Here is a 13,820-nt window from a genome sequence, read left to right as displayed (position 1 = left end):
ACCAAACACACTCACATTCAAGTTACATTCCATGAACATCACCAATCTAATAAAATCATACATAGGATACAAAATAACTGAAAAACAACAAGGATTCATAAAAAATAGAAACATACCAAAGCCCTGAAAATACGGCGCGCCCAGCACCACAGTTCATGAAAACATGCTCGCCCAGCGAAATAACCTCTCACCCAACGAATTATGGAGCAAAGAGATCCAAACTTGCATGCAAAAGTGATAGTTAGTGCCACAATGTGCCACGCAGCGTCTAGAAGACAAAGGCTCCATGTCTTGGGTAACGCTCAACGCCATATTAGCGCCGCTTACCGTTATACTAGAAAACAACTTAAGAACTTAATCTAAATAAATCAAAACCTATTCAAATGACCAAATTGTTATTCTTTACACTACGATTTATTGAAACACGTTTAAACCTTAAATTGAATACAAATTTATTCAATTGACCAACAATTCGGTTTGTCAGATTAAGTCAAAAGCTACCAAAAGCCCAAACACCAAGTTAACATATCAAAAGAGAAAAATGCACCAATTTCAAAGCTAGACCAGTCCTAAATAACCTAAAAATAGACTCCAAACACCAGGTTCGCTCATAACTCAACTCCTCTAGAATTTTTCACTTGCCAAAACCCTCATGTTAAACCAATAACCAACCATATCTCTCACGTTTCACTTTAACCAGATCCAATAACAAATTTCAACCATTTATGACGTCAAATCCATCAGCTCAAGTGATCAAAATGGGTAACAATCAACAACAATCACAACAAGACTATTGTAATATCAAACAACGCATTTTCAAACTAAATTCACGCAATCATACTACAACATAATTTTAGCAAGCTCAATCCATTTAATTCAACTTAAACATACAAACTTATTTCTTAAATTACTTAAAACTTAAAAAGAAGATATTTGACTTCCCTTACCTATTAAAGGACTGAATGACCCTATAGAATCCTAAATAGCTCACACAGATCAAAAGACACTATCTACACCTACAAACAACATAATCATGATCAGGATACATCGTTAGAACGATTGATCAGTAGAGAGTCGCATAGGAAACTCAAATGACACATGCAACCATAGATGATGTGCATGCAAAAGGAAGAGAAAACAGACCAAATAAAAGAATGGAAATCAACTTACTTTTTTGTAGCGACAAATAGGTTAGACAAGATCTCACTACGAGGATCACTCAGTCGGTCTTTGATCTTCAAATATACGAACAAAGAACGATAACCCTTAGAGAGAAGTCAGCGAACTCTACAAAGATGTTTTCTGGAGGAATGATGTATTTTAAAATAATGAAACTTGTTTATAACGAAACTATTTATATTAATATAATTGAGTCTCAATATTTTTAAATACCACCACTTCTAAAATACTATTTTCTAGAATTTTACATATACTAAAAAAAACCAGCACCAATGAAACTGGAAAAATGATGTATTTTAAAATAATAAAACTCGTTTATAATAAAACTATTTATATTAAAATCATTTAATATTAAAATAATTGAGTCTTATTACCATCACTTCAAAAATATCATTTTCTAATATTTTACATGTACTTAAAAAAAAACTTGAACCAATAAAAAAGATAGTTGCATAATAAATTTAACATATCAAATAACTTGATAACTTGATATGAAAAATACGCAGTGGATTTTTTTAATTAAAAGAAACTTTTCTAGGGTTTTATATAAATATAAGAATTTATATCCAAAGTAAATTTTTACATCGTCTACATCGACATCAGAGTATTACTTTACGTAAAAAATTGAAAATATCTTATGTAAAATGCCTTTGATGCCTTTTCTAGAATCATAAGTTTAGGTTTAACTTGTTAAACCGATAATGCTTAGCTGCTTATTCAAATAATGAGTAAAAATTTAAGCTCGTTTGATTCAGTTAAAATTCACAACTTATAATTGATTTAACTATATGACTAAATTCTTTTCACAATTTTTAAATTATTTTTTTATATTTAGCATATACTATAGCATTGTATAAAAAAATAACAATAACAATAATAATAATATATTTATTTATTTAAAATATAAATTAAATTGATGACAAAATAATTAATAATGGAATCAATAGCTAGTTAAAATTATGGGTGATCAAAATGAACTGAATTGCATTGAACTATATATTGAATCAAACAAATTGAACGGTTTACAATAAAAACTGAAATGTACTATTCTATAGTTCATCTTTAGAAAACTAAGCCTCTAAAGTTATAATTCAATGAACTACTCATTAACTTAAAACTATGTCATTTTATACATTTTATACATTTTATTTATTTAAGAGTTTCTAAAGTTGCAGTTTAGTTTGGCTACTGTCGATTAGACCAAGCTTTAGTCAGGGCCGCCTTGGTCGAATTCACTCGATTTTCAGTTAGAGCTGATTCACTGAATTCAACCGATATTTAACAAGGACCGATTCAATAAAATTTCAATTGGGATTGACTCGATCAAGTTTCGGTCATACTTGACTCAACTGAATTCAATCAATTTTTTTGTGTGAACTAACTCAACTAAATTCGATTAAAAAAGTTATGCTTTCTATTTAAAAATTAAAAATACCAAATAGTATGTAAGACTCGTGAAAAATATTTATAATAGTAAATTTTTAATGGATAGAAAAAATTAAATTTTGGATATAAAATTATAGTAATTTTAGAAGGAGAGGTTCAAATTTTTGATAACTTATTCAAGATTTTTTTAAGAAAAGTGAATAGTGAATAGTAAAAAGTGAATAGTAAAAAAAAAAATTTGAAAGGATAAGAATTCCTACGTAGCATGGAAGGGGTTGGGATCAGATTTGATCAAGTTGTTGATTAAAATATTATTTTTTAAAATAATATTAAAATAATAAATAATATTAAAAAATTAATGAATAGTAAAATTTTTTACTTATAAATAGAGATCAGAGGAATAGAGTTTTTGCACCAAGAAGTAGAGAGAATTATGAGAAAAGAAGAAATTAGGAAGTTTTTGGAGTAGGAAGAAATTTTATAGTAGAGGTTCTGAAGAGTTTTCGGGGAAACAAATTCGGAGCAAGAGAAATCTGGAATAGAGGTAGGGGAGCTAACCTTTCTAAGCTTTTATATTCTGATTTAGTATTGTTTTATTACTATTCATGTCTTGAAATTCTGTGTGAATACTGTAAATGCTTACTGTATATTTTTATATTGAATTTCTGTGTCAATATTATATGCTGTTATTTTAAATCTGTAAATAAGAAATTTGTTAAAACTAGTTGAGGAACACTTTGGCTAAGGAAAGACTTGGTACTTAAGTTGTCCATTGTGACGCACCTCTCTTTCTTGGAAGTCTACTCGACAAGTTTTTAACTTAAATCTTGTTGAACAAATTATGTACTGTTAAACTATTGTGCAATATATCTCGTTGGAATGAATTCATGTTATTGTGGTAGATACGAAATTATGAATTTTAATTGTGATGATTGTAATTTATTATATTGGATTTAAATTTATGCGTCTGAACATGATATGAGTATTATGGGGAGATTTCGTAATGGTATAATATGAGTTGAGGAATGTGAGCATTGTATGAATCTCGTGGAGAGATTCTGTAATGATGTGGTAATTGTGTATATGTTGATGTTGAGGGTCCTGTAGTTGGAGGTTATCCTGATATTCTAATAATCATCTAGTCTCAAGTAGAGAGGGATGAATTATGTGGTGAGAGGAGTAGGAGGTCCTGGTCTATGTGCCGGTTTTGGACATAGTGTTGAGGACTAACCTTGTGAATGGTATGGAGTATTTTGGAAGTGTATTTGTAAGAAGAAGTAGAAGTCATCACAAGTGCATAACCTCCCGTGACCGCTCATCAACGTATCATCCGGATGAGTGTCTTTTGGGTATTGTGGTGTTCATTGGGTATTGTGGAACGAGTGTCTAATAGGAATTATGGTATGATGGTTTGAGGGTGTATGACATAATTATTATATGATGTTAGTATCAAAGCAATTATGCATGTTTTATAAATGATTTGTTGCAAGTTAGCTCACCCTACTTGTTTGTGTTTGGGTATGTACGATGATCGTATAATTCGTTATACGGGAGTAGATGAAGGAATGTCGTCTGATCCAGTACCAATGAAGAAAGAAATCGAAGAATAAGTTAGAAGAATTCGAGTTATATTTAGAAGTTTATAGTTTAAATCTGAGTTTAAAATATGTATAGACATATATCAACTGTGAATTTTTAAGTGTGAGATTACGGAATGTTACTGTAAATGTAATGTTACAATATATAAATTATGAATTATGCAGTATGAGATATTGGGATGTTACATAGTACACAAACAATAATAATAAGTTACAAATTTTCAAATAAATATAATAAATAAAAATATGATTTTTAAATAATAACTAAGTAAATAATTTGCGAGTTTTAAAATGTTTGGATCATCTAATGAATGAAAAATAAATTTAAGTTCAAACGTGCTTATTTAAAACATAACTTAATTTATTCACTAAAACGTTAATAATTATTCTTAATCATCGTATTCAAACTTGATAACATGCACAGTTGTCATGTGTGCAGCTGGCAAACTCGATCAAGGAATCAATCTATGATGATAATACAAATTAAATATATTTAGAGATATAAAGGACTTTTAAGTTTCGTTTGAAGTATTTACATATAATAAAGAAATTTATAAATAATTATGAATATATAATGATTATATATATTTGATCAAATATGAATATAACACAAAAATATAATAATTATAGAGTTTATTTTTATAGTAACATTAATTGTATATACGGAAAATTTTATAATCATTAGATAGTAGAACAATTTACCGCTTCAATTAATGTAAATTTTATAAATTGATTTTATTTATGATTGAGTTAAATTTAAAAGGCATGTTTTGAGATGTTATTAGAATCATTCTAAGCAAATTTCACTTAATAAATCGACTTTATAAAATTAAAATTATATTTTTCCACTTTTAAGATATAAATTTAAGCAATAAAGATCTTTATCGGTCTATGCAATCAACATGGAAATTAATTATATTAAACGTACTCAAAATCATCTCAACAATATCATTAAAATAATAATTTTATAACTATAATCACGAAATAATATTCACTTAAAACTAATTTCATCGCTTAAACCTTTACAAAAGGTTAAGAAGGATATGAATCATTGTCATAGTCCAAAAAGTACAATAGGTACTTTTTGGTTTGATGTATTTGAACTTGTCTTCAATTATACACAATAGGTACAATCTCCATAAATTAATTTATAATAGAATCATCTCAATTCTTGATGAAGAAGTTTGATAAATATTTCAAGGATAACAAATTTGGATAAACTTTTGTTCTTCCATAAATATAGGAACATCATTTTAAAATTATAAATATTTCCCATAAATAAATAATATTTTTTTCTTAGCCAATTATTAATTTTTAGTGATATGGTTGTTATTACAAATTATTTGCTTTGTATTTTATATGTGTATTTTCTTTTTTTCGTTTTGGTTAGGAGGGGATATACATAACGTTTGGATATAAGATCCACGCCACAAAGATATTCCTTGTATAAGGAAATAAATAAAAGATAGAGTTGTCAAGAAAAATACCAAAGATGTTAATTAAAATATCCTACTAAATCCTATGATTTCTTATTATAGAAAAGCATGTATAATTTCTATTTACTTTTTATTGTAATTTGCATCATACACTATAGCAAGACAATTTAGAAAGTGGGTGAGAAAATAAATGGTCTAAGATGATAAATGTAAATATTGATAAGAAATTGTTATTAATAGTAATAATATATTAGATTTAAACTTATAAAACCAACCTCCATCAAATAGAGTGCTTTCATGAGACTTTTCAACAAATATTTTATTAATCAGAATCAATATGAACATGTAATAAAATAATGTGAAATATTCAGGAGACTTCCGACAAATATTTAATTTGTCAAAATTAACACGAACATGTAATGCAACAAAATAAAACATTTAGTTAATATTTGCAATATATATTAATTAGATTTCAACTTAAAATCAACCTCCATTAAATAAAATTGTTTAACAAAACAACACATGAAAAATGAGACTTTTCAACAAATATTTTATTAATCAGAATGAAATAGTGTGAAATGTTTAATTAATATTTATCATATACACACATTAATTAAATTCCAACTTAAAACCAATCTTTGAAGATTGACACCTTTCAACACATGTTTATTAGTCAGAACTAACATGAACATGTAAGGAAAATGTAAAATATTTAGTGTTTGAATTATACATACATACACATACATACATATATATATACATATATATACATACACATACATATATATATATATATACATACACATACATACATATATATATATACATACATATATATACATACATATATATACATATATACATACATATATATACATACATATATATATATATATATATATATATATATATATATATATATATATATATATATATATATATATATATATATATATATATATATATATATATATATATATATAAACCCCACAAGCATTGGAATCATAGAACTACAACTTCTTTGCAATCTCCATTATCACTAATTAGGTTCTTAATAGCTAAGAAATGGGATGGTTAAGGTCGTATCTGCCAGTGATGGGTATGGTGCTGAATCAGTTCATTTATGCAGGAGTTAGTCTCAGCACAAGACTTGTTTTCTCAGCAGGAATGAGTCCAAGGGTGTTTGTGGTTTATCGCCATGTTCTTGCAACCATTGTAATTGCTCCATTAGCTTATTTCTCACGGTATTCATCTTCATCTCTCTCTCTATCTTTTTTCACCACCTTTCAATTTCATCTCATGTTTTCTTATTCCTTTCACAGCAGAAATTCTGGCTCCTATTACTTAAACTTGAAGAGTTTCTCATGGATATTCTTGATCTCCTTCATAGGGTTTGTTTCCTTTCTTAACCTCATACAATAAACACATACATTTATATACATACTAGCTAATGGTATATGTTGCAGCATTGTCTTGAATCAAAATTTCTTTTGCGAGGGTTTATACCTGACAAATTCTTCGGTGGCAAGTGCAATGGTGAATCTTGTTCCAGCAGTAACATTTGTGATAGCAACTTGTGCAGGGTAATTAAATGAATGAATAGAATCCACTTTGAAATCGTGCAATGCATTGTCTAATGTGTTATTTTCTTTTCTTTGGCTTTTAATGGAAACCAGAATGGAGAAAGTGAACATTCGAAGCTGGAGATCTATAGCGAAGATAGTAGGAACAGTGATATGTGTGAGTGGAGCAGTGTCCATAGCTTTGTTAAAGGGTCCAAAGCTTCTAAATGCAGAAAGCCTGCCATCAAAATCCATCACCATGGCTTCATCACAAGCTGATAATTGGTTACTGGGCTGTCTGTTTCTCACTGCATGCTGCTGTTCTTGGTCAATCTGGCTCATTTTGATGGTACGTTTTTACTATAAGAGTTCAAGTTTTATAATTGATAACATAATGTATTTTTTTGATAGAACGTATGATCTGATCTTCAGGTTCCTGCCTCTAAAAGCCACCCAGATCCCTTGTCCTTTTCAGCTTGGATGTGTTTTATGGCAACTCTGCAGTCAACGTTAGTGGCATTAGTGTTGGAACAAGATCCACTTGCATGGAAGATTAATTCTCTACTTGAATTTGGTTCTGCTATGTATGCAGTAAGTCTTGATGATTAATTTTACATTAAAAAGAAAAGTTATGATTAGTGCTGTGAACACCTACCATCCTATGCGATTCACTCATGAGTGAATCAATCTAATCTATCTTATTTATTAGTGAGTCAGAAAAATTCAAACTCAATTCTAAGTTAAACGGGTTAATTGACTAGCTCATTTATAATTTTCTTTTTCTAAAAAAAATATTAAAATATTGTAATTCAAATTTAAATAAATTTTACTACAAAAATAATGTTAAATTCTAAAAATAATTAAAAAAATATAATATAATCTAAATATCATCCAAAAACAAACATAAAAAATATAAAAATAAATTTCTAATATTAATTATTTTTATATTTTTTATCCATTTATAAATATTAGAGCTTTCAATTAAATAACATGATTAATGCATGCAGGGAGTTATGGGATCTGCAGTAACATTCTTTATCCAAGCATGGTGCATCTCACTGGCAGGTCCTCTTTTCAGTGCAATGTTCAATCCTCTTATGGTAGTCATTGTCACCATATTGGCTCCTTTATTACTACATGAGCAAGTATACTTTGGAAGGTAATGCATAATTAATCAATTATAAGTTGTTCCATAAAGAAATTATGCTCCATTTATTCTGAAAAAAAAGTTATTTTTTTTTTATTATTTAGTTATAAATTTGACTAGTTTAAAGTTCTGAACTCAGCTCTATAAAATTGATTTAAAATAAAAAATGCATTAATTATCTCTTTATCAACCGTGTAATTTATAACCTAACATAGAACATTAAAATTAACAACAAACAATTCAAAAAATGAAAGGCTCACGTATTATTTCATCTTTTTTAAAAACAAGGGACTTAATTAAATTGTAAAAGGATTGTATTTTTAAATAGAGGAACTTGCTTGAAGTTTTATCAATCAAAATGAATTTGTTTTAGTTCTCAAGTTTTGTTACGAATAGTTATAACTTATGAGTTTAATTATATGTTAAAATGTATATTATATTGTAAGTAATTGATGAATTTTTGTGTGTATGTAAGCTTGATTGGGTCAATAGCAGTGATAATTGGGTTATATATTGTGCTATGGGGTAAAGCTGAAGAAGTTGTGGTGCTGAATGTTAAGACAGATTCAGAATCAATGCTTAATCCCACAGAGCAAGTCAAAATATCCATAGCATGTTCTAAAGCCAATTTGGAAGAACCTCTTCTATCTGCTCATTCTCCTTCACATAATTAAATTAAGCAAATTTCTACCAGTTTCATTTTTTTAATAAGATTGATGAATATCATCAGTTCTTTCTCCTTAATTTGTAGAATGCTATTTCAGTTTTTTAACTTGAATATAGATGCATAATTATTAGATATTGAATTCAATTTTTATGAATATTCACTAATTTTCTCTTCCATTTCTGTATTGATTTGATTAATATTCACATTTATCTAAATTGTTTGATCAAGCCTAAATAAATTCTTACATATATTTAAAGGGTGAATTATTATGTATACTAGAAAACCATACACTATAGTGAAAAAAAGTCATTTGCATAATAAATTTAACGTCTGATATCAAATAATTTGATAACTTGATATGAAAAATGCGCGATATTTTTGTAATTAAAAGAAACTTTTCAGGGTTTTATATAAATATACGAATTTATATCCAAACTAAATTTTTACATCATCTACATCTACATCTACATCAGAGTATTATAAAATCATAATATCTAACATTTTATAAAATCCAACAAAAAACATAATATTATAAAATCATCTTGACAAAAAATAAGAACATTCGTTAATTATAATTTTAATACCTATCATGTTACTTTGTAATTATATTTAGTGCAAACACAAGAACAATATCTAACATTTTTTTCCCTCGAAGTCAACTATATTTCTTTATTAATTATGATCATAACAATATTATCATGTGTTATTTGATGTGAACATGAGTACACATATTTTAATAATCGGAGTTGTTTATAACTCGTTAATTTATACACATGAAACTTCCTTCATATGATATATTAGTGTTCACCAACCACTTGGATTTTGTCAAATAATTAAAAAACAACACGTTACTCAAAGTTTAAATATTCCGATTGGCATGCATACTTTAAAAGATAGCGTATCAAAAACATATAATTTAATTAATGAATCTCAGATACAGAAGATTATTAGGTTGAAGATCTTGTAAATATAATCATTTATATATTAACTAAAATTGCACTTACCTCTTAAGTTTATTTTAAATGTCTCCTCTCTTTTAGTTTTAAATGGACATCAACTTCATGTATAATAAGATATATATAGAGCTCATATCTTTGAAGTTTTTAGATAAACATATATCTACTTATATAATTTTTGACAGATGATATTCATATCTTTTGTATTTTAATAAAGTGATACTTGTCTCCCTTCTTATATTTAAAAATGTCATATTTATATTACAATATTCAGAGTTGGGATAAATTACTTAAAATTTCTTGTAATAGAAAATAATTTCTTTTGTCAAATATATGTTTAGAGTCACGTAACAATTTTTAAAAAAAATATTATTATTAGGTTTAATCATTCTCGTATAGTTCCTATTTTCGTTGGGTTTTCTTAAACAAGTTATTTTTTTATTTTTTTTTCTTGGGTTTCAAAAAGTGAAAAATTGAAGCAATTGATCCCTACGTTAAATTGAGTTAATGGAATTAAATTTCTAGTGACTTGCTAGTGAGAAGTGGAATTATTTAATGGCGTGACATATACACATTCTCTTAGGTAGAAAATGTGTAATTAAAAAATTAAAGAAAAAAAGTGTTTCTGAAATGTGAATATCTTTCCTCACACAACCATGACAATCTTCTCTACTGCTGTCTATCGCGAAAATCCCAATTGCAACATGCAGAAACCCAAATTCACAAAACCAGGACCAACCACCACAAGCAAACCCTAAATCCCCAAATTTCCAGAAACCCTAAGACACGCATTTTCCACCATCTTCGATTCCAACTTTTAGTTAGCCACCACCAAACCTGCAAAGAGGAAAACGAAGAAACCAAATGCAGTGAACGTCAACCCAATCAGAGCAGAAGCTCGAACTCAGCCAAAATTGTGAAACAAAACAGAAGGATCTTTTGAGAAACCCCTTCATCGTCTCTAATCGCGCCATCGTAAGAGGAATCTCAAATCGCACAACTGCCACAGAGAAACCCTAACTTTTCTCATGCAAACATGCGTCGTGGTGAAGTTGGTTCGCGAATCGCAGCGACACTAATGGGTTTGTGTCGCGAAGATGGTGGAGGTGCGAATCGGTGAGGTTGAAGGCGAATGCGAATTTGGATTTCTGTTGGGAAAATCGCAATGGCTCGCATCTAGGTTTCGCAATGATAGGCATGGAGGTTCAAATTAGGTGATTTGGGACAGATTGCGATTAGGGTTCCTGAGTTTGTGAAATTTGGAATTTCTCTGTAGGTCTGTTGTGAGGTGCAATTTATCGTAATTTGGGGTTGATTTTTGGGTTTTCTTTCGCAAGCTTGATGCACAGGGAAGAAGATTTCTGGATGGTGCTTAATTGCGCGAGGTTGATGGTGTTTGGGCGAGGATATTGTGATTGAAGCACGAAGGTGAAGGTTCGTGTGGTGAGAGATTAGACTATGCGTGACGAGATGGGTGGTGGTGCGTTGGTGTTTTGGGTGGTTCGATGGAGGATGACACTTTTTTTTAATTACACATTTTCCACCTAAGAGGTTCCACGTTATTAAATTATTTCAACTCAGAAGTCACCTAAAATTTAATATCGTTAATCCAATTTAACGGCAAAGATCCAATTACTTTAAATTTTTACTTTTAAAAACTCAATTAAGAAAAAAGAATAAGAAAGTGACCTATTTGAAAAAACTCAACAGAAATAAAAACTACGAGAAATGATTAAATCTTATATTATATATATATATAGGAAATACAGGAAAAAAAGAAAGTAAAAAAAAAGAGAGTAAAAGATATCTTTATATTGATTCAGTTTTGTCTAAATTTTTTTTATATAATTTTCAATCTAATCAAACAAATAGGAATTGTTTTAATATGTTTTAAAAATAATAAATTATAAATATTCTACCACAAATAATATGATGTTTTTTTAAAATCTATCAGGAAACCGACAAATTTAGAAATTACCATAAGTGTAAAATCAATACACAAAAGTGAATAGATGAGTTAAAATAATATTACCTTTGATGTGACTTATTTTTAATAAAGTTAGGAATAAGAAATCCATCATTATAAACTTAAATATAATTTATTACTTTAAATATATTAGTTTTCTCAGTATTCAACATATTTATAATGTATATGTTATTTCGGTCACCTGTATTTGGTCCAAGAGTATTTATTGGCTTGAGCGACAATATCAATCATTTTTTTAGTATTAATAAAATGAGGTTAAGTTAAAGTTAAGATTAAGACGTATTAGTCAAAACTATTTAAAATAATTAAGTGACTAAACTTCATCTAGATAAAAGTGTATAAATATTATATAAATAACATAGAAAATAAATTAATTATGTTTCATTTATTATGAATTTAATAACTGACTTTAGTGTCGAATAAACAGACACATAGGAAAGAAATGAATACTTTGAAAATCTCAATCTAAAATGGGAAAGTTTAAAGTACACGTGAAAAACTGAAGATTGTCTTTACAAGATATTCAATCTAGTAAGAATAATATCCGTAATGTTAATTATATTAATTATGTTTCTTATATATAAAAGAGTATATTTAATTCATATTTTAAATATATTTTTTTAAAAACTCAAGTGCTCCAGGTCAAAGTTAATATTACAAGTTGATGCAAAATATTAAGAATGTTTAATCTAGTGCATATGTCTCGAAATTAAATATGAAGTACTAACATTCATTTAAGTATTTCTATACATTGAAATAACTTTATAGTAAGTTTTCATCATCACAATTTCTTTTTCTTTTTTATGATGACTAGATGTTTCCTAATAATGCTCACATGATATGAATTGGACATTCTTACCTTTTTTCTGCAATATAAAAAAATGTGCCTATAGACAAACAAATAAATAAAGAAAGAGAAATATTTTTTATAATATTTCATCTATTATAAACAATAAAAAAATAAAACAAAACATTTTATAATATAACAAAAACATTATTGTCACTCCTTGTTCTCAACCATTATTATGATCAATTTGATGTTTTTTTCTAGAAAGTTCTTTTAGAGTATATTAATCAAACTCATCTTCTTGCCATTTAACTTCCATGGATATACTAGTGTAGAAAGGACATTTAACGTCTGTTATTTTGGCCTTTTAATGTCAGTTCCAGAATCGACGTCTTTGTGGATGACGTTAATCAAACGCTCAAACAGGTCCGACGTCTTTATAGACGTCGGTTACTGCATGACCCCGACGTCTAAAGGGCTCCATAGACGTCGGACATTGCATTAACCGACGTCTACTGCAGTTCGTGTCTTTGGGTAGCGTAGTAGCACCTTCTTCCTTTGCTAGTTTCGTCATAGAAAAGGTTGCGTCTTTTTTATCTCTTATGGCATTTCAACCGAAAACCGAATCTGGGTCCTTGCCTAGTTCCATTAAAATCGCCAATGAAAACGAATGGTGACAATAGAACTAGGAAAGGACCGAAGTTCAGTTTTGGGTTGAAACGCTATAAGACATCCAAAAGACGCAAGCTTTTCTTACGAGGAAACTAGCAAAGGGAGAATGCGGTACAACGCTACCCAAAGACACGAGAAAAACTGCACCAAAACACAACAAAAACTCATTTTAATCGGTTCAAATGAAAGATAATAAACCAAAGACTAATATAATCGGAATAAAAGTACGTTTAAACAGTTCAAAAGAGACAAAAACGCACCTGGAAAAGCAATGTCGCGGAGAGAAAAGGCGAGAAGGAAGACGATGAAATACTCGTAACAACGGGTTTGATGTCTGATTTAACAGAAAACTAGTCGTCGGCTCCCCAAGTGAACCGACGTCTATTCTGGCCTAGACGTCGGGACCCTCACTAATATGACGTCCAAAACAACTTTTCATCAGA

General features: G+C 28.7%; 1 protein-coding gene across 1 annotated transcript; it reads left to right on the top strand.

Annotated features, from left to right (window-relative positions):
* The first annotated feature begins 6,642 nt into the window (after positions 1-6,642).
* LOC108346815 (WAT1-related protein At4g30420) lies at positions 6,643-8,992 on the top strand. Its single transcript, XM_052868177.1, has 7 exons — positions 6,643-6,843; positions 6,922-6,990; positions 7,066-7,182; positions 7,276-7,510; positions 7,594-7,752; positions 8,169-8,320; positions 8,784-8,992. The coding sequence occupies exons 1-7, from the start codon at positions 6,665-6,667 to the stop codon at positions 8,980-8,982; spliced, it is 1,110 nt and encodes a 369-aa protein (XP_052724137.1). The 5' UTR covers positions 6,643-6,664; the 3' UTR covers positions 8,983-8,992.
* Positions 8,993-13,820: the final 4,828 nt, after the last annotated feature.

Source organism: Vigna angularis, chromosome 9, assembly GCF_016808095.1.
Source record: "Vigna angularis cultivar LongXiaoDou No.4 chromosome 9, ASM1680809v1, whole genome shotgun sequence".
In the NCBI taxonomy this organism is placed as follows: domain Eukaryota; kingdom Viridiplantae; phylum Streptophyta; class Magnoliopsida; order Fabales; family Fabaceae; genus Vigna; species Vigna angularis.
The sequence above is the reverse complement of the archived record's forward strand: the minus strand, read 5'-3'. Positions and strand labels throughout refer to the sequence as shown.